The 15075-nt window shown below is 36.3% G+C and overlaps 1 protein-coding gene across 1 annotated transcript; it reads right to left on the bottom strand.

Moving 5' to 3' along the window:
• Positions 1-893: 893 nt before the first annotated feature.
• mbtps2 (membrane-bound transcription factor peptidase, site 2) lies at positions 894-14322 on the bottom strand. Its single transcript, XM_077509569.1, has 11 exons — positions 14003-14322; positions 12767-12915; positions 12466-12604; positions 11222-11325; positions 10897-11024; positions 9671-9789; positions 8105-8285; positions 3993-4090; positions 3728-3923; positions 2577-2652; positions 894-1708 (listed from the first exon to the last, which is right to left on the bottom strand). The coding sequence occupies exons 1-11, from the start codon at positions 14075-14077 to the stop codon at positions 1486-1488; spliced, it is 1488 nt and encodes a 495-aa protein (XP_077365695.1). The 5' UTR covers positions 14078-14322; the 3' UTR covers positions 894-1485.
• Positions 14323-15075: the final 753 nt, after the last annotated feature.

Genomic DNA, 15075 nt, shown 5'->3' with positions numbered 1-15075 from the left:
GGAATTTTTTCAAATTATTTTCCTTACAATTATTTCGTTTTCTTAGACAAATATGGATTTTTTTTTTTAATCTAGTGTTTTAATAATATAGTGGGTTTTTTCTTAATCCAATATTTGTCATTTCTTGGTCTAAATTTTTTTGTCATCAAACATGTATTCTTCTGCATTTTATATTTCTAGAAATTCATTTATACATCTTTTTTTTCATAATGCTATATAATACGTTTCTCTCTCTCTCTCTCTATATATATATATATATATCAAAATCTTTTTTTAATTCAGTCAATTTATTTGCTCTATCATTGTTCTGCCTATTTTTGCATGTGGCATTTAATGTATGAGTTTCTTTGCCTGCCCTGTTTTTTTTTTTTTTTTTTTTTAATTATCCCTTTTTCTTTCTCTACGCGAGAGAAGTATTTTTCACAAGCAAGTGGATATCATCTGCTCAACAAAGGTGATGAGAAAACGCAATCATTTCGGTTTCAACGATGCAGATGGCAAATTGGGAAAACAAATCGAGCGAGTGTGGACAAACATTTTGGGTGCCAACCTTGACATTTGCAAAGCTCCATCAACACCTCGTTTGTCTTCTTGTCGGCAGTGGCCTCGAACCCGTTTCGCTAAACCCTCCGCAGGCTGCCCTTAGTGCGAGATGAGCAAACACACGCATGCATGCGTAGAAAATTGGGCGGAATCAGCCTTCAAATGTCAAACACAAACATCAGGATTCTTCACTCATTTCCTCCATTAAGTCTCAGAGCATTTTTTTTTCAAACCTGTCAAAAGGACGCACAAATATTTACACATAGTTAAATCAACAGCTGCTTTCAATTAATCGCATTAAAAGCAGCACCATCGAAAGCTGCGCGTCAACAATGTGCAGCAGACGTCAATTTGAAAACAATGGCAGCACTTTATTGAACAGTGAAACAAGTAGAAGGTGCAGACTTCTGCCAAGGCGGTTTTCACTTGTGGAATCAATCAATCAATATGTTTCCACTGTGTTCACTGGGAACGGGCTCACCTGATTTGAATGTGTGTGGTGACAAATGCTTCTAATGCGGATCCAAGCAAGTTGACGATATGTTGCTGACTCTGTTTGAGTTTTTTCATGAGTTTTAGTTAACTAAAATAACCTTGGTACCAACAAGTGTAGACAGGAGCTTGAACACATTTTTCCCATGTCAAAAACAATGCAAAAATAATGTCATTGGATAGCCAGTAAAAAAAAAAAAAAAAAAAAAAAAAAAAAAAAAAAAAAAAAAAAATAAAAAAAAAAAAAATAAAAAAAAAGTGTCTATAAATTAGCAGGTCATCCTTAAACATAAAAGTTGCATTTTCAAATGCAAGGGTGTGTCTTTGTTTTGTTTTGTCCCACGTGGATGAGTGACAGCTTTAAAAGGCAAACCTGCAGGGGGTAGCTGGGTAACGTAGTCTCTTCTCTACAGTTTGCCGGCCGGCAAATCTGCGATTTCTCTCTTTTGGTTATCGCGCCGTCACCATCCACAATCCAAGTGCCACGTTGGCGGCCAGCAGGGCGCTGCCAGCCAACAGCAGGAAGAAGCCCACCAGCTCGCGCTTGTGCCGCTCCGGCACCACGCTAGCCAGCGTGGCCTCCAGCAAGGCGTTGAGCATCCACTGGCCGTCCAGGGCGAAGCACGGCACCGAGTTCACCACTGCCAAGGCGCCCGACAGGGAAAACACATACCTGGGATGCACGCGCGTGGATAAGGACTTCCAAACTCAAAATATATCTTGGTCTCCACAATTCGGACCCTCCCACCAGACTTTTAGTACTTTATTTTAAATACATAAATATTTAAAATATTATCAAAATATTATAATAATTTTAAATCAATATTTTAATAATATAATAATTTTAAATCAATATTTTAAATATAATAATATAATAATTTTAAATCAATATTTTAAATATATTATAATAATTTTAAGTAAATATTTTAAATAATAAAAATTCTAAAGTAAATAACTATAGCTCAACAAAAATAAATATAATATATTAGAAAAAAAAACCATAAGTTTCTAAAGTTCAGGTCAGCAGTAGTCAATATAATAATTTTAAATAATATTTTAAATATTATAATAATATAATTTTAAATAACTATTTTAAATATAATAATTTTAAATAAATATCTTAAATAAAAATTATAAATAAAGTAAATACAAATAAATAAAAATAAATATAATAATTTTAGCAAATAAACTGAAGTTTCTAAAGTTCAGCAGTAGTCAACATAATACTTTAAAATATTTTAAATATTATAATATAATAATTTGAAATAAATATTTAAAATATATTTTTAAATAAATATTTTAAATAATAAAAATTATAATGTAAATAAAAATAAATAAAAAACGAAATATAGTAAATATATTAAATACATTAAAAAACACACACACACACACACACAAAAACAGAAGTTTCTAAAATTCAGGTCAGTAGTAGTCAATCACCTTTCCGCCAACCCAAAGTATCTTGGTGCCAATTGTTTACAAACATTATGTGAAGGTCAAAATGTTTTTTAGCTTTTGAAGGCAACAGGAAAAAAGGATACTTGCAGAATGTCTCCAAGAAGACGGGCAGGTCCAAGTGCAGGAAACTGAAGCGGGGCACAAAGTTGGTCAGACTCACTGAGAAAAGGGGGGAAGAAAAAGAATAAGAAAAAAAAAAACGTTACTTTGTATTCAATGTAGAACAGGTTCTCTTTTAAGGTACAAAGGACTCTTTGTTTCTCAGTATACAAAACAGGAATATTAATTTGTTTCAACAATATGAAGTTTGTTGTTGACCTTTTTGTGAAATTGCCAGCATTGTAAGAGTTTACTGTATGGTCCAAGTAAAAAAAATCTATTCATTTTTTATGCACATCTGGTTAAGCCACGGCATGGACCCCTCCTTTTTCACTAAAAATAATGAATCAATAAATAAATAAAATGTACATACTGTATCTTAATTAAGAAAAAAAAATCTCCCAGTCATAGTGAGTGAGTGAGTGTATATAGACAAACAAGTACACTGTGTTCCCAACTACTGGTATGTTTTGCATTTGCATTATTAGGGTTGGAACACCTATGGAACTATCCATCCATCCATCCATCTTCTTGACTGCTTATTACCTATGGAACTAGGGGCGTGGAAACCAAATAAAAAGAGAGGGTGAGGAGGGGATTCATTTTTAATTCACTCCCAGCCAGTTTCACAGAAGCAATCCCCTTCGCTCCCAGCTGTTTTACTGGATTTGGACGGATTTTGCAAGGCCCACAGAATATTGTGTTATTTTTCTATCAAAACAAAAGAAAGATTAGAGTCTCTTCTTTCATCAAAAAAAAGTATATTTCTGTTTACGTTTTGCAGAAATTAGCATTAGAATATACCAAAGTATCATCATTATTCACAAATCTAGAATTCTGAGCTTTTTTTTCAACATGGCCCTGGTCGATCTCTTATACTCTGATGTCACCTGCTGGCCATTTGTGTAATAACTACCATTTCTTCAACCGTTCTATGAAGTTGAGAGGCTGCATCAAAGCCTTCTGTATGCACTAGCATAAAAAAAAAAAAAAAAAAAATATATATATATATATATATATATATATGTTTTTGGGACACTTAAAACATTTAAAACAGAACGTATTTATACGTTTTGGGGAGCAAATGAGTTAAAAAGAAACTGATAATAAATAATAATTTGGGAGTGTTCATTACCGGAATGCTGGAGATGCGGCGGGTACCCGACGAACAACATGTGGGCCTCTGGAGGGTGCACCACTCGGATGAAGCGGGTCTGGTTCTGGAGGGAGGGCGTGACGCAGATGGCGGGGCCCGCACCCGCGTCGCAGTCGCGGTCGCCGCGGCATACCCGCGTGCCCGTCACCATTTTGCGCACCGGCATACAGGCGTACTGCAGACGCAAACGGCGTTCAGATTGACACGTGTGCCGCGAGAAATGATCCAGTTGCGTGTGTGTGACCTCTCTTTCCGAAGTGTGCGGTTTGATGTAAGAGAAGCAAAGGTCCGTCAGGCTGTTGTTGCTGCAGCAGTCCATCGTCCCGTCCAGCCGCTTGAACGCTGCAAAAGATCAAATTTGGAAGGGACAAAATTCGACATTGAAATCTGCTTCTAACGTTTTTTGTTTTGTTTATTTAAATTGTAAAAATGACAGACTTTGAATGTGAAAGAATTGTAAAATCCAACAAGTCCTAATATTCAAGTAATATTCTTGTTGCTGTGCGTCCGACTGCCCCACTCTCATATGGTGTTCCGCAGGGTTCAACTTAGGCGCCCCTGCTGTTTCCAGTGTATTTTGCTGCCCCCCCACCCCAGAGTTCCATTTTCATGAAGAAAGCAGGGTCTTTCCTTTCACTATAATGCGGATGACATGTGCCGCTAAGCAAAATAGGACACGTTCTCTTGAAGGCCACTTTTCTCCTGTCTGGAGGAAATCGGAGCCTTAAATGGCGTTGGCAGAAATCTACAAATTAAAATATATCAATATTGCGATAAATCGTGATATTTTGCCTCCCGCTAGATTATCAATATGCTTACGTAAGTATCGTGAGATTTGTAGTGAATGTACAGCCGCTATAATGGATGCATTGTTGATGACTTATTGAGCAAATACTTGGCGGGCCACTAGGGGGCGTGCCTCATAAGAGTGGCGGGGAAATGGACTAAAGTCTTCAGGCGATGAAGACTCATTAGTGCTCTTTGACTTGTGGAAGATATTTTATCTGACTCCGTTTTGCATAGGTTTCTATGAAAAATGTGGATTATATCTTCAATTTTAACATTTTAAAACATTTTATGTTTCGACATTTTGAAGCACACAATTTCTGAGGAATATTACCCGGTAATATTATTTAATTCATTGACTGGCAGCCATTTTCACAGAAGCAACCCCCTTCACTCCTGGCTGTTTTACTGGATTTGGACTGATTTTGCAAGATCCACAGAATATTTTGTTCTATTGCTACAAAAACATGGAACCTACCAAAAGAAAGATTAGAGTCTCTTCTTTCTACAGGAAAAAAAAAGTATGTTTGTATCTGTTTACGTTTTGCAGCAATTAGCATTAGAATATAGCTAAGTTACTTCAATCTTCACAAACCTGTTGAAAACACTAACAAAAAGAGCTTGTTGCAACATGGTCCTGATTGATCTCTTATAGTCTGCTGCAACCTGCTGGTCATTTTTTGTAAAATCTACCAGTGCTTTAAGCCACCTGTTTAGGTCAGAGGCTGCATCAAAGCCTTCTGTATGTTCTAGCATAAAAAAACAAACAAACATAAATACACTCCTGATCAAAATCTTAAGACCAGTTAAAAAATTGCAAGAATTTGCATTTTGCACTGTTGTATCTTAAGAAGGTTCTAAGTAGAGTTTCAGAATGCAAAAAGAAGAAATGGGAACAAGAGACCAAATGTTTTGAACAGGCAATTTATTGAAAAGAACAATTTAACTGAAATAGGCTGTTCATCAGCTGATCAAAAGTTTAAGACCATAGCTCAAAAAAAGCCCTAAAACAGAAATTAAAGTCTCGAAAACAGACTCAGTAATGAGTAACTCCACCATTATTGTTGATCACTTCAAAAATTTGTGTTGGCGTGCTTGATGCGAGTGTTTCCAAAAGGCTTGTAGGAATGTTGCTCCAAGTGGTGAAGATGGCTTCACGAAGGGCATCCACTGTCTGGAACTGATGTCCATTTTTGTAAACTTCCCTTGCCATCCATCCCCAAATGTTCTCAATTGGATTTAGATCAGGGGAACATGCAGGATGATCCAAAAGAGTGATGTTATTCTCCTGAAAAAAATCCTTTGTCAGACGGGCATTGCGAATTGCAGCATTGTCCTGCTGAAAAACCCAGTCATCACCACACAGACGAGGGCCCTCAGTCATGAGGGATGCCCGCTGCAACATCTCCACGTAGCCAGCTGCTGTTTGATGCCCCTGCACAACCTGGAGCTCCATTGTTCCATTGAAGGAAAAGGCATCCCAGATCATGATGGCGCCCCCTCTGCTGTGCCGTGTTGAAAAAATTTCAGGTGGCATCTCCTTGTCATGCCAGTAGCGTTGGAAGGCATCAAGACCATCAAGATTAATTATTTTCTCATCAGAGAATAAAACTTTCTTCCAACTTTGAACGTCCCATGTTTGGTGCTCCCTTGCAAAGGCCAAACGGGCAATTTTGTGGCGTTGCAGGAGACGTGGCCTTTGAAGACGTTTTTTGTTTTTGAAGCCGTTCCTTTGCAGATGCCGTCTGATGGTTATTGGGCTGCAGTCAGCACCAGTAATGGCTTTAATTTGGGATGAGCATCGCCCCGTGTCTTGATGAACAGCCATTCGGATCCTCCGGCTCAGTGCCGGTAAGATTTTTTTGGGTCTACCACTTGATTTTTTTTTATCCATAAACCTCAGGATCTTTTAAGAAATGCAAAACGACTGTCTTACTGCGTCCAACCTCAGCAGCGATGGCACGTTGTGAGAGGCCTTGTCTATGCAGCTCAACAATCCTGCCACTTTCGAAGGCAGTGAGTTTTTTTTGCTTTTCCCATCAAAAGGTCTTGACAGTGTGATTACTTGACAGAAAATGACATGGAATCCAAATTTTTGCACAGATTTGGGCTTTTAAAGGATGTGGTCTTAAACTTTTGATCAGCTGATGAACAGCCTATTTCAGTGAAATTGTTCTTTTCAATAAATTGCCTGCTCAAAATATTTGGTCTCTTGTTCCCATTTCTTCTTTTTGCATTCTGAAACTCTACTTAGAACCTTCTTAAGATACAACAGTGCAAAATGCAAATTCTTGCAATTTTTTAACTGGTCTTAAGATTTTGATCAGGAGTGTATTAGGGGTGCACCGATCACAAATTTTCGGCCGATCATCAATCCCCAATCTTTTAAAAAGTCTGACCTGCTGATCTCGATTTTTGCCGATTCTGATTTTTTTCATAAAAAGCAGCCACCTTCAGTGTTCCAATCTTGTTTTATTGGAAAAACATTGAACAATATCTGTGAAATAATGCAAACAATTGGTTTTAACTGCACATAACTATTTATCTCCAATAAAAATAAAAGGCTATTGGTCATCTCAGCAGACATATGAGGAGAGAGAGATTAGATCGGTAGAAAAGATTGGTATATTTTTAAGGGATCGGCCGATCACCGATCCCCCAAAATTAAGGAAATTGGGGCCGATAAATCGGCTTGCCGATCGATCGGTGCACCCCTAATAAATATGTATTTGGGACTATAGCAATATTGAAAATAAAACATGTTGATTTGTTTTTGGGAGCAAATGAGTTGATTAGATTTAATATTTAAGTAATTTTATTTACTTACTTTTGCAATGCTAAACAAAAAAATTGTGTTTGTTCACAAAATCAAACAATTGATTTTGTAACTGACTGACATGTTCCATGACAACAGTGTAAGACATTTGTTGACAGAAAGAAGACATTTGTATTTGTTTAGAAAACATACACTTAAAGTACTGTGTGAAGAAGAAACCAGTCTTAATATTGTGTACAAAAAGAAGCAATTTTCTCATTGAAAAACAGTTTATGTCTTAAGAAGTTTTATCGTAGATTATCGTGGAGTTATTACTTGAGCAATATATCGATAATCGCGGTATCGTCATATCGTGGGATCGTCGTTATCGTGAGCCTTGTATCGCATATTGTCTCGGATCACGGGGTACGCAGAGGTTCCCACCCTTAATGTGCATACCCTGTTGCATTATGGGCAAAAATGATGAACAGTAATCATGTGCCGCAAACATAATAAATCATAAAAATAGCACACAAACAGTTATTTAATTTTCGAACGTATTGGTACAATGTAGACAAAATGCTAAAATAATACTTTTTTTTTTTTTTTTTTTTTTACTTGTACATGCACAAGTCAATAAAATGTGGCATTAAGTGAAAAAAATCATATGGCGAGATAATCTTTATCGTGAGCCTTGTATTGCATATCGTATCGTGAGGTACCCACCCCGAAGAGATGAGTTGTGTGTACACAAACACCAAGTAGGCATTTTTGTGTTGAAGACAATTTGAGGTGGCGAACACATACGCACGAACCTCGTCCGTGAGCCCAGCTGGGCTGCAGGCCGGCGGCGGGCACGCAGTATCCCGTCTGCGGTGCGTGAGCCAGGCGAGACAGGCAGCCGTTCCAGTCGTCCACCCCTGCCACGGGACACTCCTCCAGGGCCGTCACGATGTCCCCCGACGACAGGCCCCGGGGCCCGTCCGCCGCCGAGCCCTGACGCACACAAAACAAACGTCCACTCGCACGTAAAACCCACAAAACATTTTTTTTTGCCCATTTATCACGCGGCCGCACCAGGGTTAGTATAGTTTGGGAATTTTTCATCTTAGTTGGTTTTCATGTCGTTTTGAGTTTATTTTTTAAATTTAGTTAGATTTTAATTAGTTTTCAGGGTGCTTCTGTTAGTTTTAGTTTCTCAATGAAGGCTTCAATCTAGTTTAGTTTTAGTTTCAGTATTAGTTTTTGTTTTGTTTAATGTGTACTGTGTGCAATATTTAAAACATATTTTTTATTAGTTTTAGTTGTTTAATAAATGCTTAGTTTTAGTTTCAGTATAAGTTTAAGTTTTTTTTATGTTTATTACTTGTGAGCAATATTTAAAAACATTTATTAGTTTTATTTAATAAATGCTTAGCTTTAGTATCAGTATTATTATTATTTTTTTTTAAATGTTTATTACTTGTGCGCTATATTTCAAAAATAACATGGGAGCGACGTTATCTTTTGGTGCTTTTCTATTGGCTGCTGTGAGATGACATCACTTCTGTGTGGCACATTTTAAATCGTCCTTAATCCGGTTAATATTCAAATAAATCTACATCAAATCACATTTAAAATCATCCCCAAATGCTCACGCATTCAATTAATTACCAAAGACTAAAAACAAGGACATTTTTGCTATCATTATAGTTTTGTAAACATAAAATGTAGTTTTAGTTAAGTTTTCGTTTTTTTAAAAAGAATTTGTTGTTTCGTTAACGAAATTGTTTTTTGAATTTTTTTTTTCATTAGTTTTATTTAATAATTGCTTAGTTTCAATATTAATTTTATTATTATTTTTAAAATGTTTGTTACTTGTGCACAATATTTTAAAAAAAAACAGCATGGGAGAGATGTCATCATTTGGTGCTTTTCTACTGGCTGCTGCTCGATGACGTCACTTCTGTGTGACACACTTTCAAATGTCCTTATTCCGCTTAATATCAAAATAAATATACTTCAAATTTAAAATCATCCCTAAAGGCTCATGCAGTAAATTACTTACCAATTACATTGTTTGCTATAATTAGAATTATTTTTAGTTAGTTTTGTGAACACAAAATGTAGTTTCTGTTAGTTTTAGTTTTTAAAAAAAAGTTTTGTTCTTATTTTATTTCGTTAACAAAATTGTGTTTTTTAAATTTCTGCGATTAGCTGGCAACCAGGCCAGGGTGTACCCCGCCTACTGCCCAAAGCCAGCTGAGATAGTTTCCAGCACCCCCCCCCCGTGACCCTTGTGAGGAATAAGCGGTCAAGAAAATGGATGGATGGAGGTTTTTTAAATTTTAATTTTTTTTCGTTAGTTTTAGTTCACTAAAATAACCTTGGGCCACACCGACCTGCGCCACCTCGGTGACCAGCGCCCCCGCGCTGGTGGAGTAAAACGGGAACAGGAAGAGCGGCAAGAGGAAGAGGAACGCCAACGCCACCACGCACAACACAAAATTGTGCCACACACCTGGGAAGATAAGACCAAAAAATATATATATACATTTTTTTGTCTCGTTTATGATTAAGAAACCAGAAACTGGCAAACCTTTTAAAGGGATACTTGACTCACTGAACCATTTTCAACAGTGAAAAGTTCATATTTTGTCTCTAATTAATGTGGTAACGTCATTATTTTTCATGTACAATTAACACCTTTCAAAAGTCATTTTTCTACTTGCTGTCGGCTGATGATGACATCACCTGTGCTGAGGAAGTAGGTCACGGCCAATCATGGCTCATTTTATTGACCAACACCAGAAAACAGTTGAGCCATGATTGGCCGTTACTGACTTCCTCAGCACAGATGATGTCATCATCAGTCGACAGCAAGTAGAAAAATGACTTTTGAAAGGTATTAATTGTACCTAAAATAAAATTAACTTACCACATTAATTATAGACAAAATATTCACTTTTTACTGCTGAAAATGGCTCAATGAGTCAAGTATCCCTTTAACATTTGAGCTCAACTAATTTAATATATTTAGCAAAATAGTGTCTGTAAAAAATGTCTTTTACTAATATTTATTTTATTCTTAAAAATAAACAATTTAATTACATAACCAAATGAAAATTACAAATCAAAATGTATTAAGGTAATATTCAAACTAATCAATTCCTTGAGAGAATGCTGACTTTTTTTTTTTGTAAACTTCATCATAACCAGGAATAATATTGGCATCATTGCAACCAGAAAATAAAAACTCTTTCTTTTTTGTCTCCCCTTTTGGGATTGACACAGCTGCTTACGGGGAGGAAAAAAACCAAAACAAAACAAAAAAAACAAAACAGCAAAAGAATGTGGAGCACATGTAAAGCATTAAAAGTTGCATCACTTTTACACAACGGGCCGAAATAAAGAAAACGCCTGATTGTGAGAAACACGCAGAGAATAAGCTCAGCTGTGACCACTGAAGATCAATAAATACACACAGCGGGGAAAAAAACTTCACTGGCTGCTCTTTGGTGACCTCTAGAGGCTTCAATAAGAAGCCCACAAAGGCCACACTATTAGGTACGGCTGGAAAATATTGGCTGGAAGCGCAGCTGAAGTGAAATGGAATGAATGCACTTACCGGCACAAAAGATGCGCAGCTGCTGGGCGGGCGATACGATGTTGAGGTGCGTGGTGAAGAGATCCACAAAGGCGCCGGGGTACACCACAAACACGAACATGCCAAAGCCGTTCACGCGCACCTGCTCCCTGTCAGGACACACGCAGAAGGAATGTTTTTTGTTTTGTTTTTTTTTAGATGCAAATAAACTGCAGACTCATTAAAAGTGGAAGGTCATCAACAGTTGCTCCGGGTCAACTTTGAATGTATGACTCAAAAAAAAATAAATAAATCTTCAACCACGTGTTCATTGAGACGGCAACAGATTGAGTGAAAGCGCTTGTACCTCAATGCTGCCACCGCGTGGCCCAGCTCATGTATGACACCGCTGAGCAACAGCGCCAGGAAGAAGTACACCAGGTGACTGGTGGGGAGGTTGACGCCAGGAACCTAAAAAAATGTTTTTACCATCAATTTCATATTTAAAAAAAATAATAATCATTTAAAATAAACATTTTTTTTTCTTCAACTTCATATAAGAAAAAATCATTGAAGATTAAAACAAATTATTTAACTTAATAAAAAAAAATCATTGAAACTAAAATATTTCTTCTACTTCATATAAAAAATAATTGAAAATATTTTTTTTCCTTCAACTTCATATAAAAAAATTATTGCAAATAAAACATTTTTTCTTTCAACTTCATACAAAAAAAATCATAGAAAATAATTCTTTTATTCAACTAAATCTAAAAAAATCTTTGAAAATATTTTTTTCTAATATAAAAATAACATATTTTTTTCTTCAAATTCATATAAAAAAGTATTGAAAATAAAAAAAATTCTTCAACTTCATAAAAAAATCAATGAAAATATTTTTTTCTTAAATTTCATATAAAAAAAATCATTGAAAATAAAATATTTCTTCTTCAACTTCATATAAAAAATAATTGAAAATCTTTTTTCTACTTAATATAACAAAATTGAAAAGAAAATATTTGTTTCTTCAAATTCATATAAAAAAAATCATTGAAACTAAAATATTTTTCTTCAACTTCATATAAAAAATAATTGAAAACAAAATATTTTTCCCCAACTTCATATACAAAAAATCATTGAAAATATTTTTTCTTCAACTTCATATAAAAAAAATCATTGAAAATTAAAATGTTTTTCTTCAACTCCATATGAAGAAAAATCATTGAAAATAAAACTTTTTCAACTTCATATGAAAAAATCATTAAAAATAAAACATTTTTTTTAAACTTCATATAAAACAATCATTGAATTTTTTTCAACTTCATCTATAAAAAACTTACAAAGAAATTAATCAACTTTATATAAAAAAATAATTGAAACTAAAATATTTTTCTTCAACTTCATATAAAAAAAAATATTGAAAATAAAATATTTTTCTTCTTCAAATTCATATAAAAAAAAATCATTGAAAATTTTTTCCTTCAATTTCATGTAAAAATATCATTGAAAATGTGTGGGAATAGAACAGATTTCCTATTCAAGTAGTTATATTACAGCAGGCCTTTTTTTTTCCCCCTCCCCACAATTCCAAACAGTTCCCAGGATACGTACCACCACCTGCAAGGCCTGCTGGGCTCCGATACGCGGATTGTCTGTGGTCATCTGAGCGAGGGTCTGCTGCAGCGTCTTCACCAGCAACACAACCGACACCAGCATGGCCACCACGCCGAACACCAGGCCGCTGTTAAACCTGGTCGAGACACGCCAAGGTCACGCTGGTTTACAAACGTATCTCCCGAGGCCCTACGGTTTACACTGCGGGCCTGTCAGAGGCAGCAATGCATCTCATAAAATGGCTGCCAAACACAGCGCCATCAGCTGGGTCAATTGGACCAATGCCCCTTGGACTCACCACAGGTAGAGCGCTCGCGGATGAATGCGCGCGCAGTACGCAAACAGCCGGTTGAAAATGGTCGTTTGCCACCTGACGTGGAATGGGGACAGCATCAGGCCTCGTCTGGCCAGCCAGGACTCGTAGCCAATCCGATGTGTCGGCGACGACTGCAAGATAATATTTCCACTCGTAACGACATCATGTACGAACGCTCTGGCCTCTTTGCTGACCTCTTGTGTCAACCTTGCTTACTTTTTTTAAAACCCATTTTCACAGTGTTCATGTAAATGTAACAAACTTCACACAAGGGTACAGTTTGTTGATTCTGTCATTCCCAAATTCAGCTGCGTAAATAAATACACCGGTACTAGTTAAATAAAACATGGGCACTTCTTTTTTCATTTAACAATTTCGAGTTATTCCAACCAACCAGAGTGTAAGACGAAGTGGATTTTTCATGTATCAACACTCCAAATCAGACATTTGTACAGTTGTAGTACTCCTTTGTCAAAATGGGCTTGCTACAGTTTTTCGACCTCCACGACAATGCAATTCAATTCATTCCTTAAAAAAAAGAAATGAAAGGGGACATAAAGAAGTAAAACTGTTATCTGACCCTAATCAACAACAACAAAAAATAATAACAGCGAGCGGTCAAGACACTTTCAATATAACAGTTCTATATAATAATTAATCAGCATGTCATTGTGCATGTATTTTTTCCAGTAATTGAGCTTTTGTCAAGTTTTTAAAGATACAGATAGACTGAGATGATTTTGTTTTACAATCTAGATTGTTCCACAAACTGACACCTTGAGTTGAAATACATCCTTCTTTTTGTTTTGTTCTATATTTTGTTTCGGAGAAAATATCTGTTCCTCTTCATTTATACTCACTTTCCCTTTTTTGAAATTCAATTTAACTGGTAAACTTTCATGATGGGCTTTAAACATTATTTTGAGACGGTTAACTCCAATTCATTAAATTGTAAAATTTCTAGATAAAATGATCAACTGTCGTTTGCAGTTTGTTTTAATTGTAACGTAATGTTTGTTAATGTACTTGTTATACTTTTTACGTAAATGAGTTGAATCGATCCGAGTCTTCTTTTGACACAAGCACTTCTACTGTGAGTACTCTTTTTCGTACCTGCAGCGACTTCACCTGATAGCACGACAGGTTATTTCCCTCTTAATTCAGAGCTCATAGCGCAAATACATGTGTTTTGTTTTGTTTTGTTTTGTTTTGTTTTACCCGGAGCAGCGTGTCCGCCAGGTACACGGCACACCAGCCGGCCAGCACGCACACCAGCAGGGACACGGGAATCATGGTGCATTCGCTCCGTCCAGGGGAGGTCACAATCAAACGCACTTCGCCGCCTCCATGACTCCCATGCCGACCCGCCTCAAGTCCTGTTAGATAAAAAAAAGAAAACGAAAACCACCTCACGTCTCCATTCTAACCCTGATGAGAGACAGAAGCACTGAGCAGTGGTCAGGAGATGAAAACGATTGATACACTTCCGCGTTGCGGTGCTCCTTTTCTTCTTCTTCGTTCAGAAGAACAGGCGAATAGCTCGCTATTGCCAACAAGAGTAGAACGGTGGAACTGCACATGCTAATTTATTTGAGTTCAGCGCCACAAAATAAAAAAAATCTTTTTGTTGTCATGTTTACATTGTTTAGATGATACATATTAAATATATTGATAATTATAATATGATATAAATATATATTTTTAAATTTAGGGCAAAAGAAAACTTTATAAATAAATGAAGTTAACTTTATTCATTAATTAAGCACTTTATAACAATTACAACGGATTTTTTTTGTCTGTGTACAAAATTACCTAAATAAACAAGTACGAAGGGTGTGGTGGTATATATACACCATACAATGCATATTATAGAGTATACAGAATACAGACATAATAGAATATAGGCGTTATTATTTATTATTACTCGTACTTCTGTTGGCTATGTCAATTGTCATCCAACTGTTGGCATTCTCTGCAATCTTTACTTCTGGTGCTTTATTTACTTTTTTTTCTTTTTTGTCTTCACAAATGATATAAGCAAGGAATATTCCGTTTGTGCCTACGTAGCTGACTGTTTGAAGATCCGAGTCTGTGCACACATAACCATGCGTAAAAGTCATTCTTCTTGTTTAACTCTGGAACTGGAGGAGGAGCTTCTTGTCCCATCTCGGCCAATGGGAACGGGTGGAAACAGGCCAGGTCGTCGAGGAAGACCTCATCGAGAGCAGAGCGGCAAGGAGGTAAGAGGGCACACGCACATCATTCACACGCATTTACTTACTGCCACCACA

This window comes from Festucalex cinctus, chromosome 20 (genome assembly GCF_051991245.1).
Source record: "Festucalex cinctus isolate MCC-2025b chromosome 20, RoL_Fcin_1.0, whole genome shotgun sequence".
NCBI lineage: Eukaryota > Metazoa > Chordata > Actinopteri > Syngnathiformes > Syngnathidae > Festucalex > Festucalex cinctus.
The sequence above is the reverse complement of the archived record's forward strand: the minus strand, read 5'-3'. Positions and strand labels throughout refer to the sequence as shown.

Bases quoted from the DNA above. Each gene is read 5' to 3' on its own strand.
- mbtps2 (XM_077509569.1), bottom strand. From the start codon at position 14,077: ATGATTCCCGTGTCCCTGCTGGTGTGCGTGCTGGCCGGCTGGTGTGCC. The intron at 12,916-14,002 runs GTAAAACAAAAC...ATTATCTTGCAG, and splicing joins TGGCGGACACGCTGCTCCGG to TCGTCGCCGACACATCGGAT. The intron at 12,605-12,766 runs GTGAGTCCAAGG...TGTCTCGACCAG, and splicing joins CCGCGAGCGCTCTACCTGTG to GTTTAACAGCGGCCTGGTGT.